The sequence below is a fragment of the Amblyomma maculatum genome, chromosome 11, assembly GCF_055883805.1.
Source record: "Amblyomma maculatum isolate TAMU_Amacu chromosome 11, ASM5588380v1, whole genome shotgun sequence".
NCBI classification, from domain to species: domain Eukaryota; kingdom Metazoa; phylum Arthropoda; class Arachnida; order Ixodida; family Ixodidae; genus Amblyomma; species Amblyomma maculatum.
Window position 1 is genome coordinate 124,979,815 of NC_139354.1, and position 14,160 is coordinate 124,993,974.

Genomic DNA, 14,160 nt, shown 5'->3' on the forward strand with positions numbered 1-14,160 from the left:
ATCCAGGTAGCGATTTCTAGTTAGAAAAGCAAAATGTGTGGTGAGCCAGCGGTTAAGTTTCCAAAGGAAAAAAGTTCAGACGCATCTTTTGAGTTTGCAAAGTGATTCATAATTGCAGGTAAGCGGCTTCCTCTTACTGAACTGCTGACAGAAAACCACAGCGGAACGTTTCTTATGCTTAGTTCTTGCCCGCAAAAAAGTTAGAGAAATGAAAAGAATAAAATGGAGAGTTCCTTTTATCTGCGATTCGCTTTGCTCTGCATAATTGAAAACCAACTTAACTGGTATACTATTGATCACAGGCGATATGTCGGCACCCACAGTTACTACAAAATGGGTAACGAAGAAAGCTTTTCTCAAAAAGAAAGCAACATTAAGCCTCATGAAACGCTGTCAAAAACAGCTTCAAATTATTGTGAATGCCCAAGCCTGTTCACTTCGAACTGAAGTTTAAGTATAAAAGCAACCACTGTGTTTTGCTATAATCATGGCAAGTCTGATTTGGTATTACGGTGGCATAAAGAAGAAAAACAGTATTTTTTAATAATTGAAAACGGGAACAATACTTAAAAGTTATCTCACTTGTCCACTCTTTCATAGATCTACCTGTGAGCTGAATGACAGGCCCCACATCGCAGCTTTAAACTGTTTAAGGGCACAAGGTGACACCTATGTACAATAGATTCAATGTGTTTTGTTGAAACAACACCACACAATGCAACCTCACGCATGCACATATTTGACACTTTCGTTAAATTTAACGTCTATATGGCCACATATAGTGAAACTTATTACCATAATTTGGCCTCCAGATAAAAGAAAGTATAGAGGGCTGAAGCTATTTCAACAGCATCAATCAATAGTATGTACTGCCTAGCATATTGGTTCTTGATAAAGAAGAATACAGCACAGTAGCAGCAGGGACAAGAAAGACAGATGCAAACACAGGCGCTCACTAATACCGCTGTCATACGTGCAGTTTCCATGCCCATTGAATTGATGAAGATTGAACTCAATGGGGATCGGCCACTTCCACACGGCGGTTTTCAATGACGCTTGAACGCAATCAGTATTAACTCGAGTTTCAAGAATAACCACTCGAATGCCAAGGAACTGTTAGAGCAGCCCCGCACTAACCCTAAGATGAAAAACAAATGACAAAATTATTAAAAATCAAAATGTTTTCTGGAATCATTTATTGACACTAGAATAAACACTTCGTCAGCTAGTTTTTCGGGAGTCAAAACAATCGCTCTAAATAATGTACGGTGTTCACGTGTAAAGTGACGATTTTCGTATATGGAGCGTGGCACACTGCAACATTTCGCTCATGTTCGCCTTTTAACATGCTTTGCGACAGCTAAGACCAAGAAGAGCCCCATATGTGCCTTCAACGGTACCAAATGCAAATGCAGCGAAGACAACCACCGAGCTGAGTCAGCATCCTGGCACAAAACGGATGAGGCAAATGCAAATTTTTCGTCGTCGTTCCGGCATTGCTCGTCTGCAGTGCATAAGGGTTATGCGGTGCTGTGAGGTATTTACCTACCCTTCTTTGAATTAACGTTAATTTAAATAAAGCACTTAGTGGGATATCCGCCTTGTTTTATACTGTTTCACTTCATAATTTTACTAAATGTTGTTACCCACGGCTCGATTTGTCGGATAACACGCTCACTACGCTATGACCACTAAAATTCGCTGTGTTTAAGTGGTGCATCTCAATGACCAAGGAAAATGTCAATCGCCATTCACTCAATGGACAGTGAGATTGCCTGTGCGACAGAGGTATACCATGTGTGTCAGCAGGAATTCTTTCTTGGGGCAGGGGGGCTGCTTTGGTTCAAATGTGTGGGGGAGGAGGGGGGCAAACGCCCCTTTTGCACCCTTCTGTGGACGCCCACAGGTGCTCAGAAACAACTCTTCTCCTCAGGTGCAAGGATGATGTGCTGACACACTTATCAAAGAAATTTGAAAAGGCCTGAGCTTTTGCTTATTACTCATGTGGGGCTATCACAGCACTTGTACAGAACAGCTGTTCTTCCAAAGGCAAGTGTGCAGTTCTTACACATGCGGTAAATTTGGCTGAGCTCACCCAAGATGACCTCTTTCAGATCCTTCTAGTCTCCTGCAGCCTGGTCTTTAGACACCTTCCTCTGGCTGGTATGGATATTTCCACATGACAAGAGAATGAAATACACTTTTTTTGCAGTTTAGCTGATATGGGAAACGTTTGGCCACACAGACGGGTTGTAAATTACCTTTTTTGGACATTAGTTCATGCTTTCTTTCCAATTCTTTTTAGGCTGTGTGATACAGTATGGAGACACAGTAAGAAAGAGTACTGATTGGGTTGGAAGGACAGCCTCAGTTCGCAAGCCGAGCCAACATTTCGACAAGAAGGCTTGTCTTCATCTGCACCCAGACGAAGAAAAGGCCTCTTGTCAAAACGTTGGCTCGGCTTGCAAACTGAGGCTTCTCCTCAACCACTGTTCAGTTATTTTTTTTTACTGTGTAGGCATCTTCTTTCATTCTGCCCAGTCTGTATATACAATATCATAGACACCTTCCTTTGACCGTGCTTTCCTTTGGGTTGCTTTCTGATAGCAGAGAGCTCTATTCTAGAGCAATTAAAACGTTCACTAGATACATGGCTTCTTTAAAATGGCGCGGTTGGCTCTGAAACGCATCTTCTTGTTTGCGTGCGCATGATGTTTCATTACAACTCATGAAACAAGAACTTATTATCGGTCTCTTTACTAATTTTCAATGTGCCGAGCCATGCACAAGAACTGGCTTCTTGCCCCTTAGCTCCTAGGCTCAGCATACATGTTTGGGACCGAAATGCAAGCACAAACCCAGAAACCTAATGTGGCCATCAGCTTTGCACTGGATAGTTACTTTTAACGTTTGAATGCAGAAGTGAACACGGTTACAACGTGGGGCACTGATGTCTCAAAACAACCTTTGATATCATTCAGAACTGCAAGGACGGCCTCAATAACCCTAACGACCATGGCACACATCGCACTCGGTGCACTGATCCTGAAACTTGCAGTATCGGAGAGGCATATATATGACTCAGCAGTGGCGCGACACATGAACTAATACAAGTTCCACTTCGCTGAGAGAAAATAAGACGTTCACACTGTATGAACAAAGATAGAGATTTTTCAGAGTTGCTATCAACATACATGAACTCCACCTTTGAGAAGTGAGGTTTCGAAGAACCGAATATCTATTACTCAAGAAACCTCAGATGCCGATCGAAACTCAGGTGAGGTAAGCAAACACTGCTGCAAGTGTAAGAACTGAACACCAGCCGTTTAAAAAACAGCTGTTCTGCACTAATGTTGTGACACCAACATAAGACTGATGGCAGAAGCTCAGGCGATGTCAAAAGTTTCAAGTGTATTACCATGCCGTCTATGTATTTAGTGGAAAAGGGTTATTCCTAAATGTCTATGAACCTGTTCATTTATTACAGGGAAGGATTGGGGGAAACAAATAATCATAAAACATTTGCAATACGTGTTTCCTGTTTCTTCTCTTTGTATTGTCTTCGAACTGGTGGCTCTATAAGCTTGTTTAAGTCTACAAACAGCATCGTTAGATGTTTTGTTCGCATCAGTCTTCCTGGCCTCTATCACTACTGCACTGTATTATTCTGTATCAAGAAAACATTTTAAGAAAAAGAGAAAGGTAACTCAACATTTTATGCGACCCATAAAAACAAAGGTAGAACAAAAGAAATGAGATGTCTACCGCATGAAAGAGCTTTAAGCAACGGTTGTAGGGGAGCCTGAGTTCGCAAGCCGAGTCAGCATTTCGACAATGGCGACTTGTCTTAGTTTTGGCAGCATGATCATCATGCTGAGCAAAATCTCTCAATGCCTGTCCAAAACCACAGTAAGCACAAAATCGGTAACCAAGCCGGCGCAATCAAATTGTCAGAACCTACAGTCCAGGCAACCGGACACAAGATGAGCATAAAAGAAGTGCTCATGCGATGAAAAACATAAATCCAGACGCAGAGAAATGTACCTTTCTTTGTAATAGCAACAGGATCGCAATCCTAGCTTGGAAGGATCCAGCAGTCAAATAAGACTGCTAATAACGTGCATGCATTTAAAGTTCTCTGAGTACCTATGTCTACAAAGTACTAAAGTTATCTTGATCACCAACTATAAATTGAAGCTAGAACAGGTGTACATGTACCCATACGAACGAATATACAAGAATAACGGAACTAGCACGTGCCGAAATGCGTAGAACAAGAAACAGACTTGAGCAAAGTACTGCATAACTTCAAGCATTTCAATTTAAAAAACAAATCTGCCTCTTGCTGAAGGTGAAGTCACAAAAAGCATTGCACACACACGGTAGCATTTTTTTAATACAAAACGACGGGGTCTATACTAATGCTGCAGCCTTTCTGCACGACGCATTCTCGCATCAAATCGCCGAGACTTTAACCCACAGCTCACTTGACCCCTCTACGGCAGTTGAAATGAAGCGCCTACAACAGTATCTAGAGGCTGTAAAGACACATCAGCCGTACGATACAATAAGTTGACTCTCTAACTTGTCTTACTTCGCAATCTGCACAAGTACTTTAAATTGAGATTGTAAACATTGCTTACCACTATAGACAAGTGCGTAGTCATGCAGACAGCAGTTCGCCTTTATCCAGGTTCAGCAAAAATACTGCTGCATATCTGGCAGATGCAACTTGCAGACGCATTAAATAGAACTGTCCAGGCCTCCTCCTTCCTATCCTTTCAAACTGGGCACAGGGCTCCTATCCTTTAGCCAGAGCACAGCACAATGAAGCACACACACTGAGAAGTTAGTAAAACTAGAAATGGCCCTTTACGTGCAATATCGCATTACGAGAGCACTACACGAGCGAACGTCCTACTACAGTTGTGCTCGCAGGCTGAACACAGCACATCTTCATTACGGTTCATAATTTAATAAGCGGTTCGAACAAACATTGAAGTTCGTAACATCCGGCACAGCGATCAATGGTAAATACGAGGCATTGAATAAAGTGACGGGGCCCAGCACTTCAACAACGGCATTGAAGAAATGAAAAACACAAAGTTCATGTAGTTTCGGTTCCGATTTCACTGGGATAAAATACATTCAGACAATTTGCTTTACATTATACCTTTACACTTGGGAAGAATATCGCATCAATGCATATAAGAGCCCCACTGATTACAACCTATGCTTACCAGGATCGTCAGTGCATGACGCTTTTCGCAGTACGCCGCGGTTATAGCCTCTTCGCAAATGGCCCCGTCACATCTTGTAGATACTTCACTGCGCGAAAAATTAAGTTACGACCGTGCGGTGAAGCTTCCTAAAGAATGCCCCTTTTGCACCCTTCTGCCGGCGCCCAAGATGAATAACAGCCCCTTCATCCCAGTCTAACATATCCTGCTCACTGGTGTTTAAAACAACTGTTCTCCTCAGGTGCTCGGGCGGTGTGCTGACTTGATTATCAAGAAAATTTGAAAAGGCCTGAGGTTTTTCTATTACTCTTGTGGGGGTGTCATAGCACTTGTACAGAACAGCCGTTCTTTCAAGGGCAAGTGTGCAGATCTTACACATGCTGCAAGTTTGTCTGAGCCCACGAAGTTGACTTCTTTCAGATCCTTCTAGTCTCTTGCAGCCTAGTGTTTAGACACCTTCCTCTGGCTGATATAGATATTTCCACATGACAAGGGAACAAACATTTTTTTGCAGGTTAGCTGACACGGGCACTGTATGGATACACAGACGGGTTCTATAATTGTCTCAGGAATATCTTTTCTGGACAGCATCAGTTCATGCTTTCTTTCCATTCTTTTTTAGGTGGTGTGATACAGTATGTAGACACAATATGTAAGCAGTGAACAAGGTTTGAGGGAGAGCCTCAGTTCGCAATTCGAGCCAACATTTCGATAAGAAGACTTGTCTTCATCTGCATCCAGACGAATACAAGTCCTCTTGTCAAAACGTTGCTTCGTCTTGCGAACTGAGGCTTCTCCTCAACCCCTGTTTAGAGCTTTTTTTACTGTGTGGCCATTTTCTTTCTCTCGTTCTGCCCAGCTTGTAAAGACGGTATCATAGACACCTTCACTTGACACTTATTTGCTTTGAGTTGCTTCCTGATAGCAGAACACTCTCTGCTACACATTTAAAAGTTTCGCTGTTTACCTGGCTCCTTTTAAAACGGCCCATTTGGCTCTGAAATCCATCTTCCTGTTGGTGTGCGCATGATTTTTCAAGACTGCTCATGAAACAAGAACTTACTAACGGTGTATTTACTAATTTCGAATGTGACGAGAAATGCACAAGAACAGGCTTGTTGCCCCTTAGCTCTTAGGCTCAGCATAAATATTTATGGCTGAAATGCATGCACAAAACCAGACAATGTGGAAATGTGGGCACTGTGGGCACTGAATGATTACTTTTGCCTTTTGAAGGTAGAGAGTAAACATGTCTCGAAACACCCTCTTATTTCTCAAAGTGTCTCTTATGTTCATATTTAACCAGCCAAAGGACGAGACACAGGAAAGAAGAGGACAGGACAAGGCTGAACGTTTCGGAAGGAGTACTCGTTGTTTCCTTCTGTTCAATAAACATTCAGTTGCTAGTTCAGCCTTGTGCTGCCCTCTTCTTTCCTGTTTCTCGTTCTCTGGCTGGTGAAATAGGAACCATTAACAACATGTTCAGTCGTCAACCTTGTCTCTTATATGTCACACATTTATGTCTCAAAGCACCCTCTGACATTATTCAGAACTGCAAGGATGGCATCCATAAACCTAAAGACCCTGGCTTATATCACAGTCGGTTCACTAATCCTGAAACTTGCAGTCTCAAACATATTGCCGTGACACCTTCAAAACAGTATTTGTTGTTTTTTAACGGCCCCCGTCATACAGCCTTATCGCTCTGATTCTGGATCGCGTAGCAGTTCCGTATTCTTTGTTTGTCAATGCTCGATGTCGCGAGTCACACCTTTATCAGTTTTGTTGTAGCGCAAGATGCACCGAGATATATCCCGAAGATTCCGGGCACTCGTGTATCTTTCTACAATGTTTCAGCCTCTGCTGGTAGCTGTTTGCAACGTTATCTAGATTGTTCTGAGCAGCCTTTAAATTGAGCGTTGACGAGTGCGACGGGCATTCTTTGTTCGACGATCGACCAGCACGTTTGTTGCTATCGCCGCCGCCGAGTTGCTTAGTTCTTTTGCGGGCGCAAGTCAGCCCAATAAAGAGTTTCTTTAGTGCAATCATCGACCCTTCATTTGTGTCGTCGACCTCGTCACCACTACGTGACATCTTGTGGAGGACTGCCTTTGATCCTTTAAGCGAAGACCCAAGTCGTGTTCCTGTCGCCTTTGAAGACCAGCCTACAGGTCACCGAGCCAGCCGCCGACTTCATGGCCTACAAACCGAACGCGGTCTGCTGCCTGACCCCATTCGATGTCGGAAAGCATCGACGCTGACAATCGCCCAGCCTACTACAGCAGCGGTTGTTTTTGTTCAACCCGGTGAGCCCCCCTGCTTCCACGGATGACCGGATGAAGAGGCTGGAGACTGGATGGACCTTTTCGACCGTGTGGCAGAATTCAACGGTTGGAACGACGCTGCGAACCTCAGGCAGGTCTATTTTGTTCAAGGGCATGGCCGAGTTTGGTTTGAAAATCGGGAGCCTTCTTTTAGGGATTGGGGGATATTCGGAGCACAGTTCTTGATGGCCTTTATAGGTTCTGTCCGAAAGGAAAGAGCTCACGCCCTCCTTCAGTCAAGACTTCAACTTACTGACGAGCCTGTCCTGGCATACGTTGAGGAGATGAAGCGCCTCTTTCGCCGCACCGACCCTAACATGACCGAAGGTGAGAGAGTAAAATTTTTAATGCGTGGCGTCAAAGAATCGCTTTTTGCAAGTCTTGTCTGAAATCCGCCAACAACCGTGGCGGAATTTGAAACGAAGGCGTCTACTATCGAGAAGACGTTGGCCACCCGGATGCGCCACTACGAGCGACCACTTCAGCCGGACTGCTCAACCCACTACCCCAACGCATCTGCAAGCGGAGAGAACATTCGTGACCTCATCCAGGAGATCGTGCGAGAGGAGCTCCGCCGAATGCTACCATCATCGCAACAACCCCAAGTGGCGACGCTCGCGGACGTCGTCCGTGAAGAAGTTCAGCGTGCGCTGGGCGTTCCTAAGGGTACAACTCCGACGGCTCCATAGCATGAATCAGTAGCGATGACTATGCAGCTGCATTATGTCGTCCTGCACCCCGACGGGACCTCCCAAGCCGACGCGACCTGCCAAGCCCTCGTCGCTGCCGTCCTGCTTCCGAGGGCCGCCCCTTGGCCACCGCCCCTCAGGTCTACCAACGATCTCCGGGCCCCAGGGGATGCGACGCCTGGAGGACATCTAACGGCCGACCGCTCTGATTCCATTGTGGTGAGGCAGGACACATCCGCCGTCACTGCCTGTACAGGCGGATCGGCCTCCATGGTTTCGCTGTCGATCCAAGACCCCGTCCTGGCGAGCGACCACAGGAAATCAATGACCTCCTGCGTAGCGGAGAGCACTCGTCGCCAAAGCGTCTGTCACGCTCCCCATCACCGTACAATGCCCGATTTGCGTCGCCTGGCCGCGGTTACGTGCAAGGACGGTCTCCTAGCCCCCGTAGGGGAAACTAAAGGCAGCAACCTTTGGAGGTAAGGTTGCTCAACAGCGAAAAGAAGATCCTCCGCCGCCGACGACAACTAACAACGACGCAACCATTTCATCGCCGCTCCACACGATGAAATCGGCGACAACACGACTAGAGTGCAAGCCGACACCGCCGCCCAGCAAAGTAACAACGGTATGTCCCGGCCATGACCTGAAGAAACGACGGAGCCGAGATCGGACACCAAGGCCCACGTGCAATGCGATGACAACCTTGACGTCGCCGCCTACTTGCAACGTGCAGAGGAAGCCCGACGACTCGCACGGCTGCGTATCAAATACCAACAGCGCACCAACAACCGACGAAACACTTACGAAGGCGCTACGCAGGTGCAATCCAGGAGAACAAGTGTGGGTTTCGACACCAATTCGCCGTCGCGGACTTAGTGAAAAGTTGTTGCGTCGATACTTTCGGCCGTACAAAATCATTCGCCGCGTCTTACCACTGGACTATGAGGTCATTCCCGACGAAACGTCAGCATCACAACGGCAACGCGCACGCCCAGAAATTGTACATGCTGTACGACTGAGGCCATATTACGTGCGTTAAAGAATCTGTGGTGTTTAAACTTCGGAGTGTTTATGTTTAAGTTGCTTTGTTTTGGAACATCGAGGCGATGTTTTTTTTTTATTAAGGGGGGAGTAATGCCGCGAAACCTTCAAAACAGTATTTGTTGTTTTTAACGGCCGCCGGCATACGGCCTTATCACTCTGATTCTAGGTCGCGTAGCAGGTCGTATTCTTTGTTTGTTAAATGCTGTGACACCAACACAAGATTGATGGCAGAAGCTCAGACCATTTCAAATTTTTAAAGTGTATTACCATTCCGACCATGCACTTGAGAGGAAAAGGGTTGTTCCAAATGCCCATGAAACGGTTAAACATTACAGGGAAAGTCTGGAGCAACACATTATTCATGTAACAGTTGGATGACATGTTTGTTCTTTCTTTTCTTCGTATTGTCTTGGAACTGGTGGCTCTATAAGCCGGTTCAAGTCTATAAACAGCCTTATTAGTTGTTTTGTTCGCATCAGTCTTTCTTGCTCCTATCACTGCTGCATTATATTAATCTCTTTCAAACAATAATTTTAACAAAAAGGGAAAGGTAAATCAACATTTTATGTGATCCATTAAAAGAAATAGATAAATGAAAGGGAAATCAGGGTGCTCGTTATAATACATGAAGAAAAAAGCCAGCAGTCGGCGAGGCCAAGTAAATCATTGGGGATTGTAATTTATGTCTTTTTTTATTTTTACTTCGATAATCACATAAATTAGTAACCTAATCTGTCCATCCTAGCATATCTTTCACGCGCACATATTCCAGACAGCTATCCCTCTACGAATGCGGTTTCATAATCACCGAGCTGATGTCCGCTCTTTGCCCAACCTTCCTTTTTTCAAAACATATCAACCAGAAACAGCACTCATTCGACTCAGTCAAACTAACAGTTCTTCAGGGGGGATTCAATAATACACGGGAGCGGGAGCAGCGAGAGTCATACTTTATTTACAAGTTTAGGACAATTAATACTGGGATAAATGAAAACATTGGGGCAATGTCGTCCTTACGAGCCTTGCAAGTTTAATGCTATGCACATATATCAATCATTATCCCTTTACAGTTTTTCCTCGTTTTTTTTTCCTTCCCCTTCTTCCCCATTTTTTTTTCCGCTTCTTTGATACCCTCCACATCCCACTTCTTGTAAAAAACTTCTTCAAGCTGGGCGCTCACATCTTTTAGCGAAAACCTCAAAGTATTTCACCATTCTACTGTCCCACATATTAATTTTTTTTTCTTCTTATTCTTTCTTTGAGGTTCATCTCTCGTCGCGAGTTGCTCGAACTTTACTCGCCGCTGTCAGGTTCTTCTAACCAGCAATGTCCACCTGGTTCTTTCATCACGCTGGGCGCTCCCATCTTTTAGTGAGAACAAGAAAAATAATTTTCTCACCATCTGCAGCAAACACGTTCTCCCTCCTTTTTTCTTCTTCTTCTTCTTCTTCTTTCTTTCTTTTTTTTTTCAAGGTTGTTGCGCGGCTGCCTGTATTGTGTATTGTATACAGATGACTCCCGGCGGCCGGTGCCTTGGGTTGATGACCCTTTGGGCCTAGCCTGCTCGCCGCACCTGTGTGTGTATGTGTGTGTTGTGCGTGTCCAGCTGATTCACCTGTATGTGCCCATATTCTGTTTGTATCACCCCTTGCCAACGCTATAAGAAAACGAACAAGAATCATGTAACCTCAGTCTTGAGAAAGGCAGGGCTCCTGCCCAAACGTCGACTACAAATAAACTTGGAAACAGTATGAAGCGATTTTTCACTTGTATGTAACCTCTAGCAACCAAGTACGTCTATTTACTTATGCTATATATATATATATATATATATATATATATATATATATATATATATATATATATATATATATATATATATATATATACACGCACACATACATTAGGCAGAATATCACGCTTACCTATGTCATCGTTACGTTCGCATTCTCCATTGATGCAAAAACCGGCGACTCCTGGCTTGTTTCCGTTGTAAAATGTCTGCAAACGTGAGGTAGTTGTTAAATATACAATTTACTATCGCTCAAAATACTCTCAGTTCATAGGTTTACTTGCAGTGAGTGCTGAAACAGCCGATATCTGGAGTCTGCGACTGAAAGATTTTATCCGTGAGATGCATGAAGAAAGCTTCATACACAAATGCAAAGTATCGTCGTCCAATATTTTGAAATTTGTAGGCTTATTGCGTTGGCCAGAAACCTATAAAAAGCAGCAAGGGGAGTAACCGACTACGCTAATAATTTATGGTTTGAATGCATGAATTGTAAGATAATAAGAGCAGGGATAGTACCTGAATGTATGCTATTAGTCTTATATGACACTGTTGGAAAGGTATATTTTCCAATAATAAAAAGCTGGGAATGACTCTAGGGGTGGATGAAAAAGCACTCACTGAGACATATTTTGTTCACCAAAATTAGGTACATGTCGTCATACAAGCCATACGGTAGCTCGAAAATTCATGTTTTGGCCACTCCACGAACCCCAAATAATGGTATACTGGGATTTCTGTGTGGCCTTCAGCAGTAACTATTACAATTTATTAAATCGGAAAGCACTATCGTCGCAGTTACCACAACAATAATCTGCAAAAATGTATCTCAAAATACGGCATTCAATAGAATAAATTTTCGGGGCTCCATCCAAGGCCTTCTTCAAGACATGCGGACGCGCAATGCGTATCCTTGGTACCAATATTTTTCTCGCACATAGTATTTATAACATCCGGTTATGTGCAAAAAGGGTATATGTGAGACTATCATAAAGCATCACTTGAATCTTAGTAGCACCGAGACTTTGTTACTTATGGTTCAATAAAAACATAAGCACCGAAGAGCCATTGGTAACAAGCAAATGAAATGAAGAAGATACATTAATACATCTAAAATGTATCGAACGAGGGGGCGGACTCGGCGAGGAGCCGGTACATAATTTCGAATTTGAATTTGAAGGAAGATATACATAACATTCATTATCTGTGAGTGCGCTGAAAAGAGCCCGACGATGTAAAACATACAAATTTGATTACGAATTGAAAAGAATAAATTTAAAAAAAGGAACGATGAGCGGAGTAAATTTGACTCTCAGCACCTAAATACATCCCAAACTTTATTCCGTCGCATTCCTCAATATGACAGTTTTTGGTAAACTTGGCACGGTCTTTTGAAACCAATCAGAGGGCCTGAGCAGAGTTTAGTCGCTGACTCAATACTGGGTGAACGCATGATCACAGAAACATAAATATTAGAGGCAGTGACTAATTTACCACGTAATCGTTCCAAAATGTCCAGGCGCTCGCTTCAAGCCTCAATTAAATGTGGGAATGCACTTTCCAAATCAAGTGTTTCGATAAGCGTCATCTATCTCAAAAACGTAAAGGCGCTCGCATGCGAGTCTCCTCGTTCTAAATCACTCCGGTGGCATCTTGCGTTCAGCGCTTAAGCAACATTTAGCACATGACCAGGGTGGTCAGCTTGCGTTTAATCATCCGAAAGAGAGAGCCGTACGTGCATTACGTTGTTCACCAAAAACGATGAAGATTTCAGAGCAAGTTTGTTGTTCATTTTGTTTTGGTCTCTAGGGTATAAATGCAGTGAAGCGACGTAAGCTTCGAGGGAATGGCTGTGAAAGTTTTGACAACCTAGTCGTCTGTAACGCGCACTATTACAAGGCAGTGAGTTGGCTTCTTGCGTTTCGTCTTGAAAAAAAATGCGCACACCCCTGCTGGGATGAAAAGAGAGAAACACTCCTGGTATGATTTTTCGGGTCATCACAATTCAAATTTCAATGGTGTCGTCAGTGCCACAATTGCTCATTCCACTCTACCTTTGAGGTGAAGTGATTCAAGAAGCAGCACGCGTCATACAAGAGCACGACTGTATTGCTCTAGTAAATTTTGACTACTCTAGTCGTGTTGCCTGACACACACACACAATATAAATTAGGATACAACTTAAATATTTCACGCTAACTGAAATTCCTGTGTAATGGGACAGCGCCCAAGTGAAGTAAGGTATATTCTAACTGCGATGCTGCTTACTCATAATGAAGTTCGTTTTTGAAATTCTGGTTGTGGCAAATTTTAAAATTATTGTCAGGGCATGCGTTCACTCATGTGTTTTTCGCTGAAATATTTTCTGGACATTTCAGCTACGAAGCGTTCCGTGAGATGGAGAAGTACTCACAATGCAAGGCGTGTAGTTCCTGTAGGACATTTCTTTATGAGAACCATCCGGGCATTTTGGACGGCAACTGGGAGCATATCCTTCCTTAAAATAAGCGACACTTTATGACATTGCAGAGTTCAGAGTATGCAAAATAATATAATTTAAAGAACTACGATATGAGATCGTTTTAAGCATGTTTTACACGTGTACCAAATTTAATAATCTGCATTTATATATGCCATTACAATAAGCACGTTCCGAATAAATCAACTTAATAATACGAGATTGTTGGTAAACGCGTTATGTGAAAGCCAAAATTTATAAATTTACGAGTCTCCGTATATCCGGTACTTCATAAAGTCGAACTAACAACTCGCTGTGTCACCTTGTTCAATGAACGCGTTGAAATTCGCGCAATGTCTCCAGTGACTTCGGCATGCAATGTGATATTAATGAAGGTGGAAGAAGATGTGTTAGATTTCTAGAATAATGGTGGTGCCTAATTGAGGAAAGATGCTGTGCAGTGGAATACTGAGCTAGTCTGTCTGCATTTTCAATGAGCAAGATTTACTTATGTGGGATGACAGAAGCGTTTTGTGGTGCATGTTAATGTTGTGCAAGAAAAATAAAACAGCCAATAAAATTGGTCGTAGAAAAGAGAGGCGTATTCGCT

General features: G+C 43.5%; 1 protein-coding gene across 5 annotated transcripts in view; it reads right to left on the bottom strand.

Moving 5' to 3' along the window:
- Positions 1–14,160, bottom strand: part of LOC146174904 (uncharacterized) — a 94,866-nt gene that overhangs the window by 26,463 nt on the left and 54,243 nt on the right. For 4 of the 5 annotated variants that reach the window (XM_084583264.1, XM_084583263.1, XM_084583260.1 and 1 more), the window contains 2 exons: positions 13,506–13,589; positions 11,226–11,301 (listed from right to left, as the gene is read on the bottom strand). In XM_084583264.1, the coding sequence (XP_084439390.1) occupies positions 11,226–11,301; positions 13,506–13,589 (160 nt within the window). Of the gene's footprint in view, positions 1–4,689; positions 4,807–11,225; positions 11,302–13,505; positions 13,590–14,160 lie in introns of those variants that run through there. The other variant, XM_084583262.1, reaches the window with a different exon arrangement.